Below are 25217 nucleotides of genomic sequence, written 5' to 3'. Positions count from 1 at the left end.
AATCCAACTCTTTGGATATAGAACACAGAAATCTGTATTTTTAAGAAGCTCCCCAGAGAACTATGATGTGTAGCTAAGTTTGGGAACCTCTGATGTAAATGAAATGGGAAAGAAGTATGAGGAGGTGGGCAAAACTGCTTGGTCTGGCTTGCTTTGCTATTTAGTTTCCCTTGAAATGTTTTTTAAGGCTGTTTTTCTTCTTATCTGATTCTAATCACCTTCAGCCCTTATCGGACAGAATAGGGACTTGGAGTATTCTAGGAAGCAGGTACATAACATACTCTGAAACAGAAATAAACCTTTGCATAAATTGTTATAGGTTAGGAACTTCTGCGATTAAGCTGAGGTGGGGATGGAGTGAAATTAACAGGCACCTTCACTTATGGAGTAATTGCTGTGGACCCTGAAGGAATTTAAGAAAAACAGAAAATGTAGTCTCTCCCCCCTAGGAGCTTACAAATTATTTAGAAAGAATATAGACAAATATGAAATAGCTGAAAATATATTTACAAAGCAGCTAATCAATGAGACATTTCATTTTGAAACAGGATTCACACTTAGTGTACATAGGTCCTTCATTTTTTAAGCCAGCTTTATGTTCTACCCTCATCTCACAGAAATCTCTCTCTTCCCTCAGGCATACTGCATTCTAGGCACATGGAAGTCCTTGCCATTCCTGGAATAAGCCATGTCTCTTCTAAGCATCTTCTGCCTTGCTCTCCTTTCTGTCTGCTGAACTTCTCCTCATCCTTCACAAACCAGTTCAGACATCATCTCTGTAAAGCCTTCCCCACTAGCCCTCATTAGACATTTCTTTCCTCTCTGCATTCATAGTGCTCCATATTGTCTCTATTTACTATTTGTAATAACACTATTTTGATTACTTTTATGTGTGTGTGCTTTTTGAGTATAAAGCTATCTCTCATGTTTCTTGGTACAAGTAAACTAATACTGTGCTTTTAAGCTGAAAAAAAGCTTTAAATAATAACTATATTAAAACTCTCTTTAAAAAGTCACAACTTTATAAGATAATGCTATTGTGTACAGTCGTGATATATGTTTTGGTTTGCATATTCATGCATTTCTGCTGAGTTTTACCTACGAGTGGAATTGCAGAATCATAAGATATATGTATGTTCATCTTTAGTAGAGAATGGAGTTTTCCTAGTGTGTACAAAGAATTCCCTCTAGTGTTCCATGTTGTTGCTAATACTTAGTAAGGTCAATCTTTTAAATTTTAGCCATTCTGGGGTCTTTGTAGTGGTACTTCATAGTTTTAATTTGCATTTCCCTAATATTTATTAGCCATTTGTATATCTTCTTTTGTGAACTGCCTATTCAGGTATCTTGCCTATTTTCCCAATATGTTGTCTTTTTCTTACGGACCCATAAGAGTTCTTTACATATTTTGGATGAGTCCTATAAAGTAGTATATTTGCAGACATCATCTCTATGCTTTGCCTTGCCTTTTCTTTCTTTTAATGGTACTTTTGATGAAATGTCTTCATTTAGTCCAATATGTCAGTATTTTCCTTTATGATTAGTACTTTTCGCACATGTATAACAAAAGATGTGTTCAAAAATGTTCATAGTAGCTTTATTTGTATTAGTCCCAAATCCATCACAATAGAATGGATAAATATATTGTGGCATGTTCATACAGTGTGTTACTATTCTATAGTGAAAACAAATTATTACTACATGTGACAAGATCTCTGAACTTCAGACATATAATGTTTTTTTTTTAAGATTTTATTTATTTATTCATGAGAGACAGAGGCAGAGACTCAAGCAGAGGGAGAAGCAGGCTCCATGCAGGGAGCCCGATGTGGGACTCAATCCCGGGACTCCAGGGTCATGTCCTGGGCTGAAGGCAGGCGCCAAACTGCTGAGCCACCCAGGCATCCCCAGAAATATAAAGCTAAGTGAAAGGAGTCAGACATTTTAAAAATACATCTATATAATTCTATTTATACAGTCTAGAAACATAAATTTTAGTTGAATTAAATAGTGAAACCCAAACAGGTAGACATTTTATACTGATGAACTGTCTCAAATAGTAATAGCATAATACTGTGAAATAAGGCCAGTTTTCTCCTATGCATAACCTCAGACAACTGTAGGGATACCCTATCTCATCTAGAAAATAGGTTTCTTATTTTATTAAATCCTCAAGTGGGAAGTGACCTTCCTGGGATCTTTGAAGCTGATATACTATTTATAAGGAAGTTTCCCAAACTTTTTTAAATTATAAAGTTATATCAGTGTAAATTTATTTTTCATTAACATCATAAAGTAAATCATTTTACAAGATAGAAAAAAATCATCCAAAAAAAAAGAAAAAAAAATCATCCATAATCAGTGGAACACAATATTCTTGAATTCTTTCCAGTCTAATCTCTTTCCAACGCATAAATTTTATGCCAAAATATAGTAGACAAATATTATGTGTACATTATCTCATACCCTCCACTATATTAATATCATAAGCATCCAAACTGTTTTCCAGAAGCTCACATAATTTTAATGAGGCCTCAGTCTTTCCAATTATTTCTTCTTCATTCTCTCATAGTCACACTTAATTCATAGAGTATAAAGGAACAACTTTTTTTCTACATTGATTCAGGTAAAGTATAGAATATGTTTCCTCTAACTTTGGTTTCCGTTCTTAGTTTACAGCTGACCTTGACCAGTTTGATCAGTTACTACCCACGCTGGAGAAGGCAGCCCAGTTGCCAGGCTTATGTGAGCCAGAGAGGATGGATGGTACAGTCACCAATGTAACCATCAAATCGGAGACCCTGCCAGCTTCACTTCAGTCCACCACTGCCAGACCCACTTCCAGGCTAAATAGTATGTGTTGGGAGAAAACCTTGTTTTAAATATGTAACCATAATGTGGATTAGTGCTTTATCTCTCATCATTACTGCACAGACCATTTTTTTTCTTGAGAGTGAACTATTTTTACATTAATGCCACTGTAAATAATGTATAGTTATTCTTATACATATGAATTTCACTCATCATGTGTATCTTAAGTTATTATAACTTCTGTCTTTCTGTAATTAATGTTAAAGTGAACAGTTGATATTAAGGAGAGCAATTTTGTGTTCTTACCCAAACATTCCATAGCAAGACTCAAAAATATGGTACTGGTCAGATTATATTACCCAAAGTGTCTTCCTTGAACACTAGTCCTACAAGTTGGAAAAAAAGGATTTTGTGCTAAAATCCACTGGGCAAATGCTACATGGCACATATACCATTCTCCTCTTAAAATTCCACATTGTATATTAGTTTTTAAAAGCCCTGTGTTAAAGATACCAGTTTACATTTCTGTAACCCAGCATTTACCATACTTCCTTGATTATGGAATTCTTTTCACAAGTCATACATGTTATCCCATAGAGCACCATTTAGGAGACAACTGTGTTGAAATGAGTCACTGGTACTCTAGCCTAAAGAGACACTTTGGTAGTATAATACTTCATAAAGATAGGCCTGTCAAGTGTTATTCATCTGTCAAATTTTGAAGTTGAAAATAAACGGTATTGATAATTCCATTGTGTAACCTTGAAACCAAAAGAAACTGAACAGCTTACTTTCAAAATCTGCCTGTGTTCCCGACCCAAGTCTTGTCCCTCTTTTGACAGGATCAAATGTGGGACTCATTTATTTCAGTCTTACTGCAGCTTTTAGCTGTCATGACACAATTCCTGCAAGTTTGCCAAGATTTCCAGGAAGCTGGAAAAAAAGGTTTTTGAGTCATTTCTGACAGTTTTGGAAGCAGTTTTTCAGCTGACCAGAGCACTAGGTGTAAGCTGGAGCCCAGGTTCAAGTCTCACATTTTCCTTTTATTAACAGTGTTACTCTGGACACATGAATTTCCTGAGCTTTATTCTGTTTACCTGCAAAAGGAGAATTAAATGAAATGACTCCAAAAGTTTGTTCTAATTGAAACTGAGAGGCTCCAGACTCTGGGATAGTAGGCACAGTTGGAGAAACAAGAAGGTACAAGGCTAAAAGGCAATAAAATGAAGTCCGACTATAGAGTGTTTTGATTCTGGATCCCCATCCAATATGGGAGCCTGGGGGATTTATCTCAGGAGAACTGAATGGCCAGAAAGATGTCTGGATATGGGTGTGTAAGGGGAGCTCCCTAAAGCCAGAGGTCACCCTGCCATTTAATTGTCCAACAGAAGGCTCCCAGAGGACACAAGCTTCACACTCCGCTCTCACAGTCTGTGTTTTAGAACACTGAACAGACACAACCAGAGATCACCAGGACTTTGAGGGAAGTGTGAGTAAAAGAAACAAAGAAAGAGAGTAAAAGAAACAAAAAGAGAGTTCAATAGAGCTATACAACAAGCGCATGGACTAAAACTGAACTAAACTAAAAAACCTAAAGTTTTTGAGAAGATATTTTATCCATATGGGAAGAAAAAAGGCAAAGAAGAAGAAAGAATTTTTGGAAGTTAAACATCCAACATTTTAAAATTTTAAGAGAAATGGTAGAAGACAAGGCTGAGAAAAACTATAAGAAAGAACAAAAAGACAAGTAGAAAGTTGGGAAGAAAAAAAGTTAAGATTGACCTAGGAGGGCCAGTAATGATTGATAAGAATCGGTCAAAGAAGCAATGAGAAGGGGGGCGAAAAAGGGGAAGAGGATTTTTTGTTGTTTCAAACAACAACAAAAAATCAAGAATGTTTCTAGAAAGAAACAAAGGGCATAATTTTTCAGATTTCACTGGCTGAACACATAGCTAACACGTACATACTAAAAAGACCTATACCAAAACTTAGCATTTGTAATTCTGGAACACACCAGAGAGAAAGATTCTAAAAGCTTTCAGAGAAAAGATGTGAATTGCATGCAGTGAGTCATAATTGCCCCAAACTTGGAAGCTATCAAGCCATGAAAAGACATGGAGATACTTTAAATGCATATTGCTGAGTGGAAGAAGCCAATCTGAAGAGGCTACATATTTACATATTGTATGATTCCAACCATATAGCGTTCTGGAAAAGGCAACACTATGGGGACAATAAAAAGATCAGTGGTTGATAGGGATTCGTTGTTAGTATTTGTCAGAGGGAGGGATGACTGGGTAGAGCATGGAGGATTTTTAGACCAGTGAAATTGTTCTGTATGATACTGTAATGGTGCATACATGTTGTTATAAACATGTCAGAACCTATAGAATGTACAACACAAAGAGTAAACTCTGTGAACTATGAGCTTTAGTTAATGAAAATGTATCAATATTAGTTCATCAGTCTAACATATGTGGTACATAAATGCAAAATGTTAATAATAGGAGAAACAGCCCAATCTAAAAAATAGGCAAAGGATTTTAAAAGACACTACATAAATAAAGATTGAAAATAGCCAACAAACACATTAAAAGATAGTCAATATCTTTAATCATCAAGAAAATGCACATTAAAACTATAATGCAGTACTGCTATATATACTACTACTATTCCATTGAAATACCCCAGATTTTAAAAACTGATGGTACCAAACAATGATGTCAAAGATGAGCACCTTGAACTTTGGCATTGCTATTGGATATATAATATGGTAAAATCTCATCAAATGAGACACATTACCATATGACCCAGCAGTCCAACTCATAGGTATTTAACAAAGAGAAATGAAAGCACATGCTTATCCAAAAGACTTGACTACAAATGGTCCTACAACATTATTCATGATAGCCCCAAACTGGAAACCATCTAAATGTCCATTAACAAAGAAATGGCACATTTATAAACTGAAATACTGCTCAGCAGTGGAAAATAAGAAACTAGTGGTTCATGGCATGAATTATTTATTCTCAAAAACATGCTGAGTGAAAAAAGTCTGGATCATTGGTTGCTAGTGTGGGGTTGAAGTAGGGAAGATCGACAGCCAAGAAGCTTGAGGAAACTTTTAGACATGACAGAAATATTCTGTTTTCTTTATTAAGACAGGAGGGTTATGAGTTTATATCTTTTTCAGAGTTTATTACAACTGTACACTTAAAATGGGTGTATATTATATGTAGATTAGACTTTAATCAAATTTGCTTCAGGAATATCTGAGATTAGAGTAATTTCTTTTTCTTTTTCTTTTTTTTTTTAGATTAGAGTAATTTCTAACTACAATTAACCATGCAAATTTCTAGTAGTTGTGAAAATAGGTAAAAAGACATTTTTAGGTATAAAAGGGCTCAAATATTTGCATGATATAGTCACCCTTTCTAGTAAAGATCCTTAGAGAAGTACTTCAACAAAACAGGGAGAAAACCAGAAGAGAAAAAGATATAAGATCCAGGGAAAACAGAGGATCTGAAAGCATAGCTGATTAATAAGATTAGGGAATAGCCAGTACATATTGAAACAGGTGGCCTGAATCTTCTGGAAAGGAGGCTTCTGGGAGAGAAATGAAATTGATTTCTTTGAGTTTATAGAAAAGATTACAGATAGGTTTATGTCAACAATGTTGAAGATCTGAAAGATTTCTCTAGAAAAGCAGGCAAATGAAAAATATAAGGCAATTTTTAACTCCAGAAAAAGGGAAGCATGGTACAAGAAAGGTTTGAACATAGTGCACAATGTAATTTTGCAATGAGTAATATTTGCATAATCATAAGAATCTAAGTATTAACTTTTTATTATAAAAAAACTGTGAACTCTGTTAGGGAATTGGGGACATGGGAAGTAGTAAGATAGGTAGGTCTGAGAAAATTAAGACCTCATCTATCACAATGGCAAGTCAGTAATCTCAAATTGAGACATAAGGAATAGCAGCATATGCACATTTAGAAATAAATAAGCAAATGAATGAGTAAATAAATAAATAAATAAATAATTTAAAAAAAGAAGAAAGAAATAAGCAAATGCCAAAGAAAACAGTTACACAAGTTGAGAATGGCTGCCTCCATTAGAAGGGAAGTAACCAAGGGATTAGAAGGGGTAAGATTTAAAGCTGCTTTTATTTGTAATGGACCTTTTGGTCCTGACTTTAAAAATTATGTATATATATTTGATAAAAAGTAAAGGTAATAAAAATAGAAAGTATTTTCCTACTCTTCAGGCCTGTGAAATTGGAATATTTTTCCTTTATAGTCTGTCCTGAGGCAAATAAATTTTGCTTCTCCCTTGAGATTTCTTCCCCCAAATATAGCTCCATATATAAAAGTATATAAAATAGGCCAGAATCTGTTAAACCTTGTGCTATAGTGTTGGCAAAGGCCAAAAGCATAAAAGGGAAGATCTCATGGTAAAGGAGGGTGAGGATGATGGTGCAGACAGTCTGCAGTGTAGAGGAGAAAGAAAATAAGATTTTAGGAGGCATAAGGCTAAGGAAACAAATTGGGCAGAATAAAGGAAAAGAGGAGATCCCTGGGTGGCTCAGCGGTTTGGGCCTGCCTTCGGCCCAGGGCGTGATCCTGGGGTCCCGGGATCCAGTCCCATGTTGGGCTCCCTACATGGAGCCTGCTTCTCCCTCTGCCCGTGTCTCTGCCTCTCTCTCTGTGTGTTTCTCATGAATAAATAAAATCTTTAGGGAAAAAAAAAAAAGGATAAAGGAAAAGAGAGTAAAGGATTGGAAAAGGAAAAAGAAGATGGGGACAAAAATATATTAGCATATCCTAGGAAAGAAGAGAATAGCCTCTAATTCTCTGCCTCCTCTAGCCTCTGTGATGGCCATCACTACCTTTCACTGGAACCAGAATCCGTCATTGAATAGCTGATTTCACATCTTAACCTTGTGCCCACCTGGGAAAATCAAGCATCTTTCTTCACTTTAGTCTTCAGCCTTAACCTAAGCAGTGTCAAGTGTAAATGCCTGGCATAGGACACATCATATTTAGTTACCATCATATTTCACCACCTGGGGTACACCAGTTAGAACTTCTGGGTTTTTCTACCATGGCACTCATCTTTTCTCTTACCTTTTCCTTACGATTTTGTAGTGTATTTTGAGAGGATCTCTGGGCCACATTTTCCAGATCAAAACTCAATCTTCAACTGTATCCATTCTGCTTTTCAGTTCTATCTATTGAGCTCTTTTAATTGCAGCTATCAGGTTTTTAATTTTCCTTCTCATGGAAGCCCATTAGTTTCTGTGGGTATGATGATAAACTTTGTAATCTGTGTGACAATACATTTATTCTACTTACTCTAGGCCTCTTCCTTTTTCTGTAAGAATCTTTTTTTTCCTCCAAAGTTACTTTCTTTGTTAAATTTGCTTCTCTCTCTTTCCTGCCATTGACTTCTCTGGAATGTTTGGTGCATTTACACTGTCTGCCTATATACTGACCAAGGCCTGAAATGAACAATCTATTTAGGAAAGAGAAACCCTTTTTACTCTGGCAGCAAAGGTAGGTTCTGATTATAGAAGCCCTGTTTCTATGTTGCTGTTGTGAGAGAGTGGGGCTTGGTAATGGGGAAATCCTCATGGCAGCCTAAGCACCCACTCTGGGAGATTCCCTGGGCAGAACTCCCACTTCGAGTCATGCTCTTACCCCTTTAATACCAGGGTCAGACGCCAGAGTCCTCTGCATGGGGGGTGGGGCCTGCCGCAGCTGTTCAGTGGCCCAGATGCCCATGGCCTGTTCTTGTACCTGTTCCAGTGACCCCTAAGCTTGGAGTTGTTCTGGGCTTCTGGAGAATCTTCTCTTTGTCTTGTAGATTTTTTACTTTCATTGAAGTTTTACCATTTGTTTCCTCTGTTTTAGCTTTCAGAAACTCTTCATCAGTTGAGTTCAGCTGCCATAATATTTCTCTTGCCTTTCCTCCAGCTAGAGACTTATTTTCCTTTTTTTTATTTCTTTTATTTCAGAGATAATTTTGGAGGGAAAATAAAATAGAAGGGATATAAATCTGCCACATTGAACCAGAAAATTTCCTTAGGTCTATTTACATACAAGAAAATAAAGGTCCAGAGAATGAAAAGAAAAAAAAATACACACAGACAAAAACTTGCCTGGTTTTCTATTTAGTACATGCAGATTCAGGATTTATTTATTTTTTATTTAAATTCAATTAGGCAACATAAAGTATATACTTAGTTTCAGATGTAGTGTTAATGATTCATCAGTTGCATATAACGCCCAGTGCTCATCACATCACATCACATGCCCTCCTTAATGCCCATCACCGAATTATCACATCCCCTCCATCAACTCAGTTTGTTTCCTTTTTTTTTTTTTTAAGATTTTATTTATTTATTCATGATAGACACAGAGAGAGAGAGAGGCAGAGACACAGGCAGAGGAAGAAGCAGGCTTCACGCAGGGAGCCCGACATGGGACTCGATCCCGGGTCTCCAGGATCGCGCCCTGGGCCAAAGGCCGGCGCCAAACCGCTGCGCCACCCAGGGATCCCGCCCGCCTGGTTTCAAAACATCCTGTTGATATGTACACCACATACCCATGCAGTGTGACCAAGTGATTTAAATAATTTTGTTAGAAATGTGCTACCAGAACACATCAAGAGACAGCTTAAGACACTATTGTTGATCAAAATATGTACAATGAGCCTCTTGGCAGTACCTTCAAAACTTCTCCTATGTCCTTTTGACTGTCTTTAGATCCCTAGCCTCTGAGGGTGAATTTGACTTCTGAAATTTTCTGGAGTTATTTGAAGCCAAATTTGTTGATCCAAAAAGAATAATATTTTTTTTAAGCCCAAACCAAAATTGGATCTAACTTTAAGGAGATATATTTTCTTTAAGGAGCTTTATACTATTTTAGATAGATCCAGAAGAATTCCAAAAATATTTGAACATTGACAGTTTCATTAGAGTAAGTGAGTGATCTTGTGACATGGATGATTTTATGTTTGGTAAACATTCTGAGATGATTATTTTTTAAATCTCATTAATTTGTAGTATATTGAAATAATTGCATAACACTAAAGATAATGAGTTTCAGATAAAGCATTTTCAGTACTTAAAAAATCCATTTTAATTTCCCTCTTTTTAGTGTGTTGTGCTTCTTGGTAGGTATCTTTTGCTATTACAGAGCTGTAATGAATAATCTTACATAGAGATAATTTACCACATATGAGAGTATATATGAAATAGATGTTATAAATAGAATTGCTTGATCAAAAGATAGATTTTGCCAAATCACCCTTCTTAGATACAATGCCAGTTTACACTCTAACTGATAATGTTCTTCTTTCTATACATCCTTTCTAAGACATTGAATTATACACTTCCTTATCTTTGCCAACTCAATGGTTTGATTTTTTTAAGTATCCTAGTGTAGTTTTAATCTGTTTATTTTTATTGTAAATTAGGTAGATCATTTTTTTTTAATTTTTTATTTATTTATGATAGTCACAGAGAGAGAAAGAGAGAGAGGCAGAGACATAGGCAGAGGGAGAAGCAGGCTCCATGCACCGGGAGCCTGATGTGGGATTCGATCCCGGGTCTCCAGGATCGCGCCCTGGGCCAAAGGCAGGCGCCAAACCGCTGCGCCACCCAGGGATTCCCGGTAGATCATTTTTCAGTGATTGCATGTGACCTACCTGTTCATATTCTCTAACCATTTATCTATTGGGTTTTTCTATTTTTATCATATGATTTATAAGAGGTTAAATTTTTTAGTAATGTAACTTTTTTGTGGCTAATGGAGATAGTTTTCCTTTTTACTAGATTTAAAAGATTTATTTATTTATTTTAGAGAGAAAGGGAGAGTGTGAGCAGCAGGAGGGGCAGAGGAAAGGGAGAGAAAAACTCAAGCAGACTCTGTGCTGAATGTGGAGCCTCATAGGGGGCTTGAACTCTCACAACCCTGAGATCATACCTGAGGTGAAATCAAGAGTCAGGTGCTCAACCAGACTGTACCACTCAAGAACCCCTATTTTAAATGGAGAAAATATTATGTTGAAACCTTTGCAAAAATGATAAGGAAGATTACTACCTCCACTTCATCTGCACCTACCCAACCCAGGGACTAGGAGATGTGTCCATGTTTCCATTTACAAATTGTTGTACTTGTTTTGTGTTACATACACACTTACTCATGTTTGATAGGGCACAAACATGACCAAAAATAGTAGGTTTATTCCCAGACTAGGAGAAGAGAACATATATTTCTTAAAACATTCCAGTAAGTGCTTCAAATTTTTACAGAAATTTCTAAAGGAAATCCTAAAAGGTTGAGGTGACTTTTAGAATAAAAACTAACTTCTTTTTATTATAAAGCCTGTGCAAACAAAAGTTTTACTTGAATCAGAGTTTGATTTGTTTGGGTTTGTTTCTTTCCTAGTCATCAAACTTAGCAGATAAATCTTATCTCATTTTGAGGGGATCCCTGGATGGCACAGCAGTTTGGCGCCTGCCTTTGGCCCAGGACGCGATCCTGGAGACCCGGGATCGAGTCCCACGTCGGGCTCCCGATGCATGGAGCCTGCCTCTCCCTCTGCCTGTGTCTCTGCCTCTTTCTCTCTCTCTCTGTTGAGGACTATCATAAATAAATAATAATAAAAAAATTTAAAAAATCTTATCTCATTTTGAGAAATTTCATCCAACTTATTTTCTTAACATCTTCCCCATCAAGACTAGTAAAATGAAAGATACTATATCCTATTACTGAGTCAAATAGATTATCTTATAATATTCAGTACTTATGGTAGACAGCCTTGTAAATTTTCTTTGACTCTTAAATAGAATTAATTTTGTCTAGGTTAGATTTCTGAAACAATAGGATTGAGGAATTAATGTATGGAATAGAGCAATGGGTCAACTGTAGATAATCTTTGACTAACTTCTTGATTTAAATGGTGATAGGAATTAAGTGGTTACTTCCCATTATCATTTGTGGTTGGTGTTTGGTGGGTTTAATTTGCTTTGTTTTTCAGAATTCTACAGAATTTTGTTTTCTATCATTTTTCATGACAGAGAAGATAAGTTTGAGAGCTATAATTTTTTGCATTTAGAAATGAATGTATTTACTTGGACTCCTATACTTAATTCATACTAAATGTTGAGTATATTTCACATAAAAGTAAGCCTAACATACTTTTTGTAGTTAATAATGATCAGTATCTACCATTAAACACATTTTTTTAGGCATTCTTAAATCTACTTATTCTCTATTCATTGGAGTGAGAAATTCTACTTAATTATGTTTTCTATTAAAATTTCAAGGCAGGGTGCCTGGGTGGCTAAGTTGGTTAAGTATCCTACTCTGTTTTAGCTCAGGTCATACAGGTCATAATGTCAGGGTCATGAGATTGAGCTCCATGTCAGGCTCTGTGGTGGGTGTGGAGATTCTCTCTCTCCCTCTCCTCTGACCCCTGCACTTGCTTGTGCGCGCTTTCAGAAAAAAGAAAGAGAGAGAAAGAGAAAGAAAAGAAAAGAGAAAACCCCAAGGCATTTTTAGTTGTTTTTTAAAAAGTATTAATTTGCTAGGACTGCCATAATAAAATACCACAGACCAGGTGGCTTAAACAACTGAAATTAATTTTCTCATAGTTCTGGAAGCTAGAAGTCCAAGGTGAAGGGGTTTGGTTTCTTCTAAGGCCTTTTATGGGCTTGTGGAGTCTGCCTCTTTGCCGTGGCCTCATGTTCATCCCTCTATATATCTTGTCATATCCTAATCTCCTGTTCTTATAAGAATACCAGTCTTGTTGAATTAGAACCCACCCTAATGGCCCTATTTTAACTTAATCACATCTCTAAAGACCCTGTCTCGAAATACAGTAACATTCTTAGCTACTAGGAGTTAGAGCTTCAACAATGAATTTTGGGGAAATACAATGCAGCCCTAACAACAATTAACTTATTTATATCCTTTTCAGAAATTACAGATAACCATTAGAGGCATTAAAAGAAAAGTCAAAAAAAGAAAAGTCCTTAATCTTACAACCTAAAATCAACCAAAGATATATACACTCTTTCAGAATTACTGCTAATATACACAGAATAATTTGTAAAACTAGAATCATTCTGAACATAATGTCTTGGTTTATGGGTTTTTTTCTTCTTCATTTAATGGTACATTATAAATATCTATACCATGGTTCATTAATCAGTACCTAAATTTCTGGAATTTAGATTATTTACAATTTTTCCTAAACAGTACAGAAATAATCAGATTTTCCAAAAAAAAATACCTAAGCAAAAACCTTCTAAAATGCATATACTGTTTTCTTTCGTTATAAAGCATAACAACCTCTCTCTTTATGGGTCATCATCAGAAGCATTGATTGTTATACAGCTGTGTTCTCACTTTGACAGCTGCAGAACTTTGTCCATTTTCAGAATGACCCCAGACTGCTGTGCCCTTTAGTTTCTGTTACTGTCTATTATAGAACATATTTTATCTTCTGTTTGCCACTCTTGTGTCATGATAACATTGTTCCTAACTATAGCAGATTCTAATGTCCTATAGATTGAAAAAGCAGCTAACCAAAATTGTTATAATTATCTTTAAAAGAAATAATTTCTGACAAAGTTCCAAATGATTCTCCCTATGGTAACATCAACTTATGTGCAAACTTTTTTTTACATCAGATTGTCTTTGATTCAGAGACCGTTTCTTTACTTTCTCACTGGTTATTATGTGGCCACGTTCTAGGCAGTTTAAGTTTCTGGATAAGGGACCTTTGTAACATTTTATAGGGGAAATTTCATTCTCCCATACAGTATATTACTTCTGTAAAATACTGTCATTTTATCTTCCATTGTGATACTGACTCCTTACCTTTTCTTCTGTAATCAGGGTTACCAGAGCTGGAATTAGAAGCAATTGACAATCAGTTTGGACAGCCAGGAACAGGTGATCAGATTCCATGGGCAAATAATACAGTGACTGCTGTAAATCAGAATAAACCAGAAGAGTGAGTAATACATTTCATATTTTATAAAATATCAGATACTAACTTCTACAACAAAGAACTATTTTCATAAACTGAATTCCAACCTACATTGGTATTTTGCGATATAGGAGTGGAAGCAAATGTTAAATGAAAAAAAGGTGGAATGGAGGAAGACACCCAAGTTAAACAGATTTATTTACTGTGTGACTGCAAGGCTAATATGTATTGTAATTACCAAAAGATTGATATAGTGTTTGGCGGTTTTATTTTTCATCTCTTGTTTTACTGTGATTGATTACTATAAAATTTCTGAGACCTGTAGATGAATTGAGCTCAGTATAACAATTATTATAAAAGCTCTTGAGCTTTTAGTTCTATAATTTTGTGTTCAGTATTTTCTCTTTGGAGCAAAATGGTATAAGAAGGGAAGGTACTTTTTACATCTACTCAGTGTCTCATCTTGATTAGAATTTAATTTCTTAAAGGACATAAGTAGCCCCATTCCAAAACATTAGAGACATCGCATGTATAGCAACCAAACTAGATAGTATCGAGTGTCGTTTCGAGGCGCTTTAACTATGCACACTATTCCCACTTACTTTCCCCAAAGAAGAAGCCTTATAATTATATAATTAAATTTGTATTATTATTATTTTCTATATATTTCTAAGTTATATGCATCAGTTGGTATCAGTTTGGATTAACTATGTATTTCCTCTATGTAATCAACAATTTTTTTGTTGCTTAATGCTGAGCATGTTTCATTTTCCTAGTTTGATTTCTTTTGTAAATGGCAATCAGATGTATGTTATCAGTACAATTTGATCATCTTTGAAAGTGAAGTATAAATAGAATAAATCTTACTATAGGCTAGGTGGTTTTTTTCCTTGAGATTTTGACTGAGCTTTATTTTTTACTTTTTTTTTTAAAGATTTTATTTATTCGGGATCCCTGGGTGGCGCAGCGGTTTAGCGCCTGCCTTTGGCTCAGGGCGCAATCCTGGAGACCCGGGATTGAATCCCATGTCGGGCTCCCGGTGCATGGAGCCTGCTTCTCCCTCTGCCTATGTCTCTGCCTCTCTCTCTCTCTGTGACAATCATAAATAAATAAAAATTAAAAAAAAGATTTTATTTATTCATGAGACAGAGAGAGAGAGGGGGGCAGAGACACAGGCAGAGGGAGAAGCAGGCTCCATGCAGGGAGCCCGATGTGGGACTCGATCCCGGGACTCCAGGATCAGGCCCTCGGCTGAACACGGCGCTAAACCGCTGAGCCACCCGGGCTGCCCTATTTTTGACTTTCATCAAGAATTCTTTTCCCTTTCTTAACTATGTTTAATTTTTCAAGCTATTTCTGTAAGCAAACAGGAAGAATATAGAAGCAAATTTCAGTGATTGACAAAGTAGTGAGAATATATTCTAGTTACATGCAGAACATTTATAAATTTCTGCACATAATATGGAACATTTCATTGTGTAAGAACTGATTAAAAAAACATCAGAGAATTTTTTAGAACAAAATTTGCATATATGTGTGTATCATATATATACATATATGTAAATTTTGTATTATTGAGATTGAATATTTATTTGCTATATCAGTCTTAAACTCTGTTATCTTTTGATTCTATAGCCAGTGTATTAGTTCACAATTAGATGAGCTCCTCTGTCCACCAACAACGGTAGAAGGAAGAAATGACGAGAAGGCTCTTCTTGAACAGCTAGTGTCCTTTCTCAGCGGCAAAGATGAAACTGAACTAGCTGAACTAGATAGAGCTCTGGGAATTGACAAACTCGTCCAGGTATTTATTAAAATTGGCATTGTTTAAATGATTCAATCCTGAGAGGCTAGAAAATTATTTTTAAACAAGATTTTTAAATATTGTTCTATGTGTGTTTAAGTAGTTTTATAATTTATTCTTGTGAAAGTTATCAAAATATAGCAAATAATTAGTTTTTTAAACAACAACAAAAAAGGTCATTATAATTAGAAATAGTTAAAATTAGAAAGTCTTAGCCTTTCCTATGGACCAGAATCTTAGAGGCTCCCCCTAGAATAGAATCCAGATTTATATCATCACTTCTTATTCTAGGACTTAATTTATCCTTCATACATGCTAGACTTCAACCTGTATATTCCATAATACCCCAACTTCCAGGTATTTTTCACGCTGTGAGGTTGAAAAATCAATTTAGTGCCTCATGACCGTTTTTTTAAGTAGCAGACTAAAAGGTATCAGAATGCATAGCCCACAGAAAGGGGAAGTTATGTTTCATAAAACTCTCCTTTCTGTTACATACATATGTGTACACACAAACACACACAAACATACTAGGTCACAATTTAAATTAGATTTTTTTTTTTTTTTACAATGAATGATAGTTAACAATTTTGAAAGCCATAGCTATGGCATTCTATTAGGCCAGCTATGAATTTTTTTCAAATAAGAGGACAGCATGAATTCTGTATTTGAGATAGAAAAATGCCTAACTAATCGCCCCTTTAATAATCTACTTCTCATGGTAAACAACTAAATATAAAGTTTGTTGACTCTTAGGCTTTGCGATGTGGTTCTTTTCAAACCTTTTAGCCGGTATTTTAACCATGTTTTTAATCTCTATTTTGAGATTTTTTAGACATCTCCATTCATCTGTTGCTCCATTTCAAAAGTAACTTTCATAAGTGATTCCTTTAGGTAGCAAACTCCTAGAGAACTTCATTAATTCAGCATAGTATTTTATATAAAATGTTCTAGAGATAACATGTTCTCAGATCCAAGATTATAAGAAGCATGTTATTTATTGGCAATAATTTATTTGTAAAATATTCTGGCTTATTTCCCAACAGGGAGGTGGATTAGATGTCTTATCAGAGAGATTTCCACCACAACAAGCAACACCACCTTTAATGATGGAAGAAAGACCCAACCTTTATTCCCAGCCTTATTCTTCTCCTTCACCTACTGCCAATCTCTCTAGCCCTTTCCAAGGCATGGTCAGGCAAAAACCTTCACTGGGGACTATGCCTGTCCAAGTGACACCTCCCCGAGGCGCTTTTTCACCTGGCATGGGCATGCAGCCCCGGCAGACTCTGAACAGACCTCCAGCCGCACCCAACCAGCTGCGGCTTCAGCTTCAGCAGCGCTTGCAGGGGCAACAGCAGGTGAGTCCTCCAGGTTAGCAGGTGGCACTTGTAAAGACCTGTGCTAACTCTCACAGGGCTAACCACAGCCCATTGGCTAGAATAAAGGTGTCAAGAGGAACAAGTCCCACAACCTTTATGAAAGACTCAAATCATCCTTGGTCTGCTAGAATAAGATAAAGAAGTCTTTCTTTCTTTATTTCTTTCTTTCTTTCTTTCTTTTTTCTTTCTTTCTTTCTAAAAAAGATTTATTTATTCATTCATGAGGGGCACAGACTGAGAGAGAGGCAGAGACACAGGCAGAGGGAGAAGCAGGATCCTCATAGGGAGCCCAATATGGGGCTCGATCCTGGTTCCCAGGATCACGACCTAAGCCGAAGGCACACGCTCAACTGCTGAGCCACCCAGGTGTCCCTAAAGGAGACTTTCATTCAGTTAAAGACAGCTAGCTCATAACAAAGTACCTTGAGACTCAAAATTTAAAAGCATTTTAATTTTGTTTTTTGAGATAAAAAATATTTAGGATGAACATCATATTATTATTAAATTAACAAAGAGAAATATATAGCTTAATTTATAAAGTAGAGCATCAGGAGATACTGTTATAATTTTTGTAACAGAAAATGAAATTCGTGTTGTTTGAAGTTGGAGTGATTGATGCTTAGTGATATTATATTAGGAGAATGGAGGAAAGGATAGTTTGGGGGTCCTAGGGAGTTGAGTGAGTTAAATCTCTCTCATGACAGGTAATGAGTGGGTATGATAGCACAAATATTTAAGATTTATATGCAGCAAATACAGAAATAAGCATCAAGAACCAAAAACCGAATGATTAAAAGTATTATCTCTGCAGGGGGCACCTGGGTGGCTCAGTGGTTGAGCATCTGCCTTTGGCTCAGGTTGAGATCCCAGGATCCTGGGATGGAGTCCTGCATCAGACTCCTGGCAGGAAATCTGCTCCTCCCTCTGCCTATGTTGCTGACTCTCTCTGTGTCTCTCATGAACAAGTAAATAAAAAATCTTTAAAAAAAAATAAAGTATTTAAAGCAATTTCATAGAGAGTTACAAATTCAGGAAAGAAGAGAAAGAACAAAATTATATTAGAAAGACAATATATATAACATTATAAGAGCTCTGATTTCAAGTCCTAGTTCTAACCTTACCTTATGTGGTTTCACAGTCAGATTATTTACCCTTTTAAAGCCTCTGATTTCTGATCATATCCATAAAAGAAGCTCAATAAATAATTCCTCTACCTCCCAGGTGATGTGTGGAATAAGATAGGACATATAAAGATCCTAGTGCACTTCCAGGCATGCAGTAACACTTAATAAATACTACCTATTATTATGAAATTATATTCAATAAATAATATAAAATTAGTTTCTATTCCACTTAAAAAGAAGATGAAAAGGAGAGATAAGATAGGAAAAAATTGTTAATGGTAGAATAACAGAGAAAGGAATAATTTCTAAAATGCTGGGATGGAATAAAAAACTCAGAAAGGAATTAAGGGAAGAGAAGGAAGAAAAGAGAAACAAAGAAAGGAAATAGTAATATGAGTATTAGTTGAAGGTAAACTACTCGTTATAACTTGGGATTCATTATTCTCAGTAGAGAGAATAAGAAATTCTTCTAGTTCACAAAACATAGTGTTCACAAAACATATTGAGGGAGACTATACTAAGAACCATACAAAGAATAAAACATACAGGCAACTCTTAGAATTTACAGTCAGCTTGTGGTATTTCAAACATACACACCTGAGAAATTCAATAACAGTGCGAGTCCTAAGTGATTAAGGGCTAACCTAAAAAGTAAAAGAAAACCTAGGTGTGTTGATTTTCTCATTTTACAGGATAGAGTCAGTAAATATTTATTGAGCAAGGCCAGATCAACAGTCTAGGTCAGATTTGTGAATGGGTGAAATAATCATTCACACATATTTTGAGAAAAAATTGCTTTTACTTTGATTTCTTCCTAAAGTAGCTGATAAGCAGAGGAGCAATGCAAAGGATACACGTGTAATAAGGATGCAAATAGGTAAGTGTGGTTCCCTGTTGCTACCTGTAAATATTATGGAGGCATGTCCAAGCTTGGTGGCCTTAGTAGCCCAATATTGAAATATCCATCAAGTCAGAGAAATACAAAATTTGAGGCACACTAACACAAAAGTTTAAGCCTCCAAATATGTCAGTACACAAAACAACTTACACTGCCATGTAAGACAGAGTCTCATTGTCCGGACCTACTTTTTGGGTGCTAGACTGTAAGTTCTTCTAACAGTGGGGCCCTCAGTCCACAGTTGCTCTTGCTTTGCAGATGCTTGGAGTCTTCTGTGTGTGTTCACTTAAAGGCACTCTGTGAGAAGGTCTGCCCAAAGCTTATGTCAGTCAGTATTTCAGTTAAGATGCTTTCAGTCACAAGGAAAGAAAAAAGATCCATTCAAAGTAGTAAAGCCATTTTATGTTATGTTATTTTTATTTTTATTTTTGTTTTTTAAGGATTTTATTCATGAGAGACACAGAGAGAGAGAGTCAGAGGCATAGGTATAGGCATAGGCTCCCCTGTGGGAAGCCTGATGCGGGACTTAATCCCAGGACCCCAGCATCACACCCTGAGCCAAAAGCAGATGCTCAACCACTAAGCCACCCAGGTGCCCCAGTAAAACCATTTTTAAAAAGTATTTTGACTTAGATAATGAGAAGATAGAAATCAAAGAGGTCAAGGTATGGTTACCTCAGAGGCTCCGGAATGTTATCAGGGACCTAGGTTCTTTCTATCTTTTTACTCTGTAATCCTTGGCAGCTAGAAAAATGGGTCTCATGATTACAAATATCACATGGAAACAAAACTAACAGGAAAGGGGGAAAGTCTTTCCTACGCATCTTTTCTCAAAAGCTAAGAAACTATTTCCATGTTCTTGTCCTTCTCTACTTCCTACTGCTCCAAAAAAAGAAAATGGACCAAAAAAAATTTTTTTTAATTTCACACATCTGGCTAGTCAGAACAGAATCATACATACACCTTTAACCAACTGCTAACAAGGATTAGCTTAGAGTACATACGTTACCCCTTGAGATGTGTGCTTTGGGACAATCAGCTGAACAAAATCCTATTCTGTCATTGAGGAAAAAGAAGAGGGTAAATGTCTGTAGGCTGGCAATAACAATACCTGATAAAGGAATTAAAGTTTAAATATATCATTGGCACACTAAAAATTAAGTGATTTTGAAATACAGTAAGCAAACATGACAAAATAATCGTATATAGACAATACAAATGCTTATGTAGAAAATCCAAGAATATCTATAGGGAACTTAGAATCAATAGAGAAGTTCAGCAGTGTTTCTAGGGGAAAAAATAAGAAATAAAATTTAATAACAATCCTTTTCACGAACAACAACCAATTAGGAAATATAATTTCAAAATATGTTATCTCAATTTATAAGACTTAGAAAATTATAAATCATAATTGAAAGTCAAAAAAAGATCCAAGTAAAGATACCAGTGAATGGAAAGATTTTTCATAAAGATGTCAATTGTTCTGAAAATAATTAAATTCAGTAGAATTCCAATCAGAATCTCAACATGAAATTTAACAAATAAATGCTAACTTTATTTTAAAAGCATGAATACAATATTAAAGAATAATGAGGATGAACTTGCCTTATCAGATACCAAAATTTAAAACCAAGCCTTAGAAATTAAAACAATGTGGAATTGGCATAGGCTAGACAATTCGACCATTTGAAACATAATAGAGAACCCAGAGACACACCCAGACATATATAAAGACTTAATAAGGTACAGAGGTGACAATCAGTGGAGAAAGAATGGCATGTATAATAAATACTAGTACATTTGGCTGTCCATCAGAGGAAAAAATTAGATTCCTTATCTCATACCATACACAAAAATAAATTCTAGATATTTTGATGATCTAAATGTGAATATGAGAAGATTACTGTGGCCCTTTAAAAAGGGGCATAAGGGAAGAGGTTGATGTTTGCCTTAAAATTTAAAACTTAGTAGATAAAAGATACCATAAACACGATGAAAAGACAAACCATAGATAGACTCAGGGAAGATATTTGCAACTCTGTAAAACTGACAAAGAATAACTATCCAGAATACATCAGATTCATAACATGGTGTTCGTAATATACTTTCCTTGCTAGATTGGTATCAGCTGTTTAGTTGTTGGTCATATCCTTTCATTCCTCCTTCCCTCTTGCCAAACACAGATCTAAAGCATCTCATAGGCAGGAATTTAGGACAGTGCTGATGACTTGAAAAAAAGGCACCAACTACATCATAGTCTTTCTTTTTAATGGATTTTAAGAAGTTCAGTTTAAAAACATTTCTTCACCTTAGGTATATCTCATTGACTGGAATGTGGTACACAAAAAGTAAAAAGATCCTAAGATATCTTTTAAAGATTTTATTTATTTATTCTTGAGAGACACCCAGAGAGAGGCAGAGACATAGGCAGAGGGAGAAGCAGACTTCCTGCGGGGAGCCCAATGTGAGACTCAATCCCAAGACCCCAGGATCACAACCTGAGCCAAAGGCAGATGCTCAACCATTGAGCCACCCAGGTGCCCAAGATTCTAAGATTTTAAATTTGATTATACAGTTATGAATAATCCCCAGTTGGGGAACAGAGTAAGGAAAACACCCTAGGAAACTAATTCTAGTTATGGGGGCTTTCCCATTCATTTAAGAATGTTTAACAACATCCCTGACCTTTACCCATAAGATACCAGTAGCAACTTTTCTCCAAGTTGTGACAGCCAAAAGTGGCTTCAGACATTGCTAAATTTCTCTTGTGGGGCAGAATCATCCCTGGTTCAGAACCTCTAGGCTAGATAATTATCTTTTGGGTTTCCTGTGGAAGCACTTCTGGCACTGAAAAAAAATCCATTTAGCAGACAAAATGTCAGCCATCTTAAACACAATGTGTGTGTTTTATATGTGTAGGCTGAGTTTCTAGTGTTCCACTGGACACAAGCCCCACGTTTCCTCTTATAATGCAAGCCTTTTGACCTGGACTTTATAGACTTTTGAATTTCTGTCCCCAGCTCTGAGGATTCCTGACCTCTCTTCTCCCACTGACCAAAAGTCAAGATTTCCAAGGAGTTAAAGGATACAGTGATCCTTTTGGGAAGACTTCCTTGGAAGAATAGAACTTGATCTGCTTGCTAGATAATGGGTAGCATTTTAGTAATCAAAGAGGCAGGTCAGAATGAGATAACTGTACACAGTGTTAGGTTGTACACAGAGTGAAAGGAGAGGAAAAGGAAAAGAATTATTTTAAGAGCATAAATAGATCCATTTTTTTTAAATGGAAAGTGCTTGTAGATTACTGGTATTTAGAATAATTTCTTCTTCTAAAAATAGCTTGTTTGTTTTCTGAGGTTGTGATTTATTTCCTAAGGTTATTTTCTCATTTTTACTACTTCTCAAGCATCTTTCCTCTGTCCTCACCCATTTCATTAACACATCATCTCACAATTTAAAGAATATATAAAGTTGTAAGTTTGGAAACCCAACTCCCGCTCCCCTGGCAATGTTAACTTCTCTTTATCGCTATGTTTAATGTATTTTCCCTTGTCTGCATTGCCTTGTCTTCTGTTTATAGACTTGCTGTACTTTCTGCCTCAAGTTAGCTCTGTCATCCTTCTTGCCACCCGGCAGTCTCACCTTTCAAGTCCCATTGAGCACACTCGTGTTCTTGGTTGTGAATGTCTCTGGAAATGCAAGTATAACACTTCTTGGTGGCGCCCTTCTGTATTGGCCTCTGACACTGAACAGAAATTCCCAGAGGACAGAGATTTGCTCACCTCTGTAGCCTTCAAACTTTATATAGTATCTTGCATACCCTTAATTTTTTGATAAATCTTTGTAAAATTAATGGCTTTTTTAAACTACTGTCTGTGGTCTATAGAATTTAAGAAGTACGTAGATTTTTTTTACTTAAGAATCCCTTTGACTTTTAAAACTATAATGTTCGGGATCCCTGGGTGGCTCAGTGGTTTAGCGCCTGCCTTCGGCCCAGGGCGTGATCCTGGAGACCCAGGATCAAGTCCACATCGGGCTCCCTGCATGGAGCCTGCTTCTCCCTCTGCCTGTCTCTGCCTGCCTCTCTCTCTCTCTCTCTGTCTCTCTCTCTCTCATGAATAAATAAGTAAAATCTTTAAAAAGTAAATAAAATAAAAATTAAAACTATAATGTTTGTATCTCCATTTTTAAGGTGATTCCAGATGTTTTTATCCTATGCCACAAATGCCTGAAACTTTTCATTTTTATGTTTATATTACAGTGAGCTTTTCCTGCCAAAATTGCTTGCTTTCTGATCTAACGGGAGTCAGAAAATTAATGAAACCAGAATTAAGAATTGAGCTGTTTAGAGATGGAAGATTTAATCACTGTTCACAGCAGTTTGGATTCTCTTATAAAACTTTCAGTCTTTCTAGTTTATATCTCATATTAAAATATATTAAATATACTAAAATATAAAATATGTTAAAATATATGGATAGTATTTAACATTTTATCTTATAAAGTACCATATAAACACAAAATAGTATTGATATTGTTTTTATTATCTCTCTGAACAGTTTATTCACATCAATTTATTGAGCAAGAAATTCTGTAAGCTATAGAGTGTTTATCAGGAAATATCACTTCTCACGTTGTTTGTTTTATTACCTGATGAAGTTAAGGCATGCCTATGATCTGGAACCCTAAGCTTGATACAGACACCATCTTCCAAACTAGTGTTCCATACAAGATTGTATTTATCTAGGAGATAAATATTAATGGCTAGATGTCAGGAAAAAAAGGCTCATGAAAACAAGTTGCATAGCATATCCCCTTCTTGAAGATCCACAGTGTGCTTTGGCCAATTAAAGGCTCAGAATTACTGCAGTAAAGAAATCTGTTTCACCTTGTGTAACCCATCATTTCCAATACTTAATACAGCACAGCATGCTATTTTCCTGGCACATCTATTAATATCCTGCAGAACAGTGTTCTTTAGAACACCAATTTGGGAAGTGCTGGTCTGAAGTAATTACTTCTTCTAGTTAAATAAATAGCCTATTTTCTCAAACCATTTGTTACTTACATAATTCTCTCCAGCGAATAAAATCATGTTGGATTTCCCCAAATATGTACTCATCTGACAGCTTCCAAGTGAGAAGTACCTCAACTTTTCCATTCATCTTCCAGACCTTTGTAGAATGTGCCCTATTGTGTACTTACTTTTATATTCACAATAGTTTAAGATGTGGGGCTGATGTTTCTTTTCTCGCCATTATTGTATTTATCTGAAATAACTGAGTATTAACATGATTTTAAGAGTATGATATGTGGGGGTGCCAGAGTGGCTCAGTCGGTTAAGTGTCCGATTCTTGATCTCAGCCCAGGTCTTATTCTTAGGGTCATGGGTTCAAGCTCCATATTGGGGTCCATGCTTGGTGTGGAACCTACCTAAAAAAATAAAAAATAAAAGTACAATATATGTATGTACATGTGTATATACCTGTATGCATATGCACACACACACACACACATACACATATATATGCACATGTGTATGGATTCTGCTTTTAAATGCTCTGTCCTATTTCGTATTCTGTAGGCAGGAAATATTTGAGAAGTGTTAGGAACTGCTAATCTTTTGGCAAATAAACATGGAAATAATAAACCTGTAATACTAAAACTTGTTAATAATTAGTAAAAAGTTTGTGTTACTCTATAAGAGCCAAAGTATATGTTTATATGTAGAAATATGATATCCCATTGTTCCTTTTTTCTTTAGTTGATCCACCAAAATCGCCAAGCTATCTTGAACCAGTTTGCAGCAAACGCTCCTGTTGGCATCAATATGAGATCAGGCATGCAGCAGCAAATTACACCTCAGGTAATATGAGAAAACCAGACATTGTTAGTACTTCTCTAACCCAAGTTGTGTTTCTTAAAGTGTTGACTTGAGTTTCCAAAATGGTCTGTGAATTGATCTTCTAAGGTAGTAACACAGCTCTTTTTTAGAATGAATTTATAATCAACTTGTGATACCCCTTCCTGATATTTGATCTAAAGCCAAGGGTCCTTTTCATTTTATTGGTATTGTTGTCATTGCTATTAGATACCAGGTGAATCAGTATAATACTCTTACTGCTATCCTGAAAAGGACCAGTAATAAGATGCCTAGGTAAGAAACTATGTGAATGGTACCTGAAACCTGA

At 35.8% G+C, this 25217-nt stretch overlaps 1 protein-coding gene across 8 annotated transcripts in view; it reads left to right on the top strand.

Moving 5' to 3' along the window:
• NCOA1 (nuclear receptor coactivator 1) overlaps nucleotides 1-25217 on the top strand; it is a 242279-nt gene that overhangs the window by 190218 nt on the left and 26844 nt on the right. For all 8 annotated transcript variants that reach the window (XM_041756554.1, XM_041756549.1, XM_041756551.1 and 5 more), the window contains 5 exons: nucleotides 2673-2853; nucleotides 13725-13842; nucleotides 15454-15622; nucleotides 16669-16983; nucleotides 24791-24892. In XM_041756554.1, the coding sequence (XP_041612488.1) occupies nucleotides 2673-2853; nucleotides 13725-13842; nucleotides 15454-15622; nucleotides 16669-16983; nucleotides 24791-24892 (885 nt within the window). The remainder of the gene's footprint in view (nucleotides 1-2672; nucleotides 2854-13724; nucleotides 13843-15453; nucleotides 15623-16668; nucleotides 16984-24790; nucleotides 24893-25217) is intronic.

The sequence above is a fragment of the Vulpes lagopus genome, chromosome 5, assembly GCF_018345385.1.
Source record: "Vulpes lagopus strain Blue_001 chromosome 5, ASM1834538v1, whole genome shotgun sequence".
Classification (NCBI taxonomy): Eukaryota; Metazoa; Chordata; class Mammalia; order Carnivora; family Canidae; genus Vulpes; species Vulpes lagopus.
Note: the sequence above shows the minus strand (reverse complement) of the source record. Positions and strands in the feature narration are given on the sequence as shown.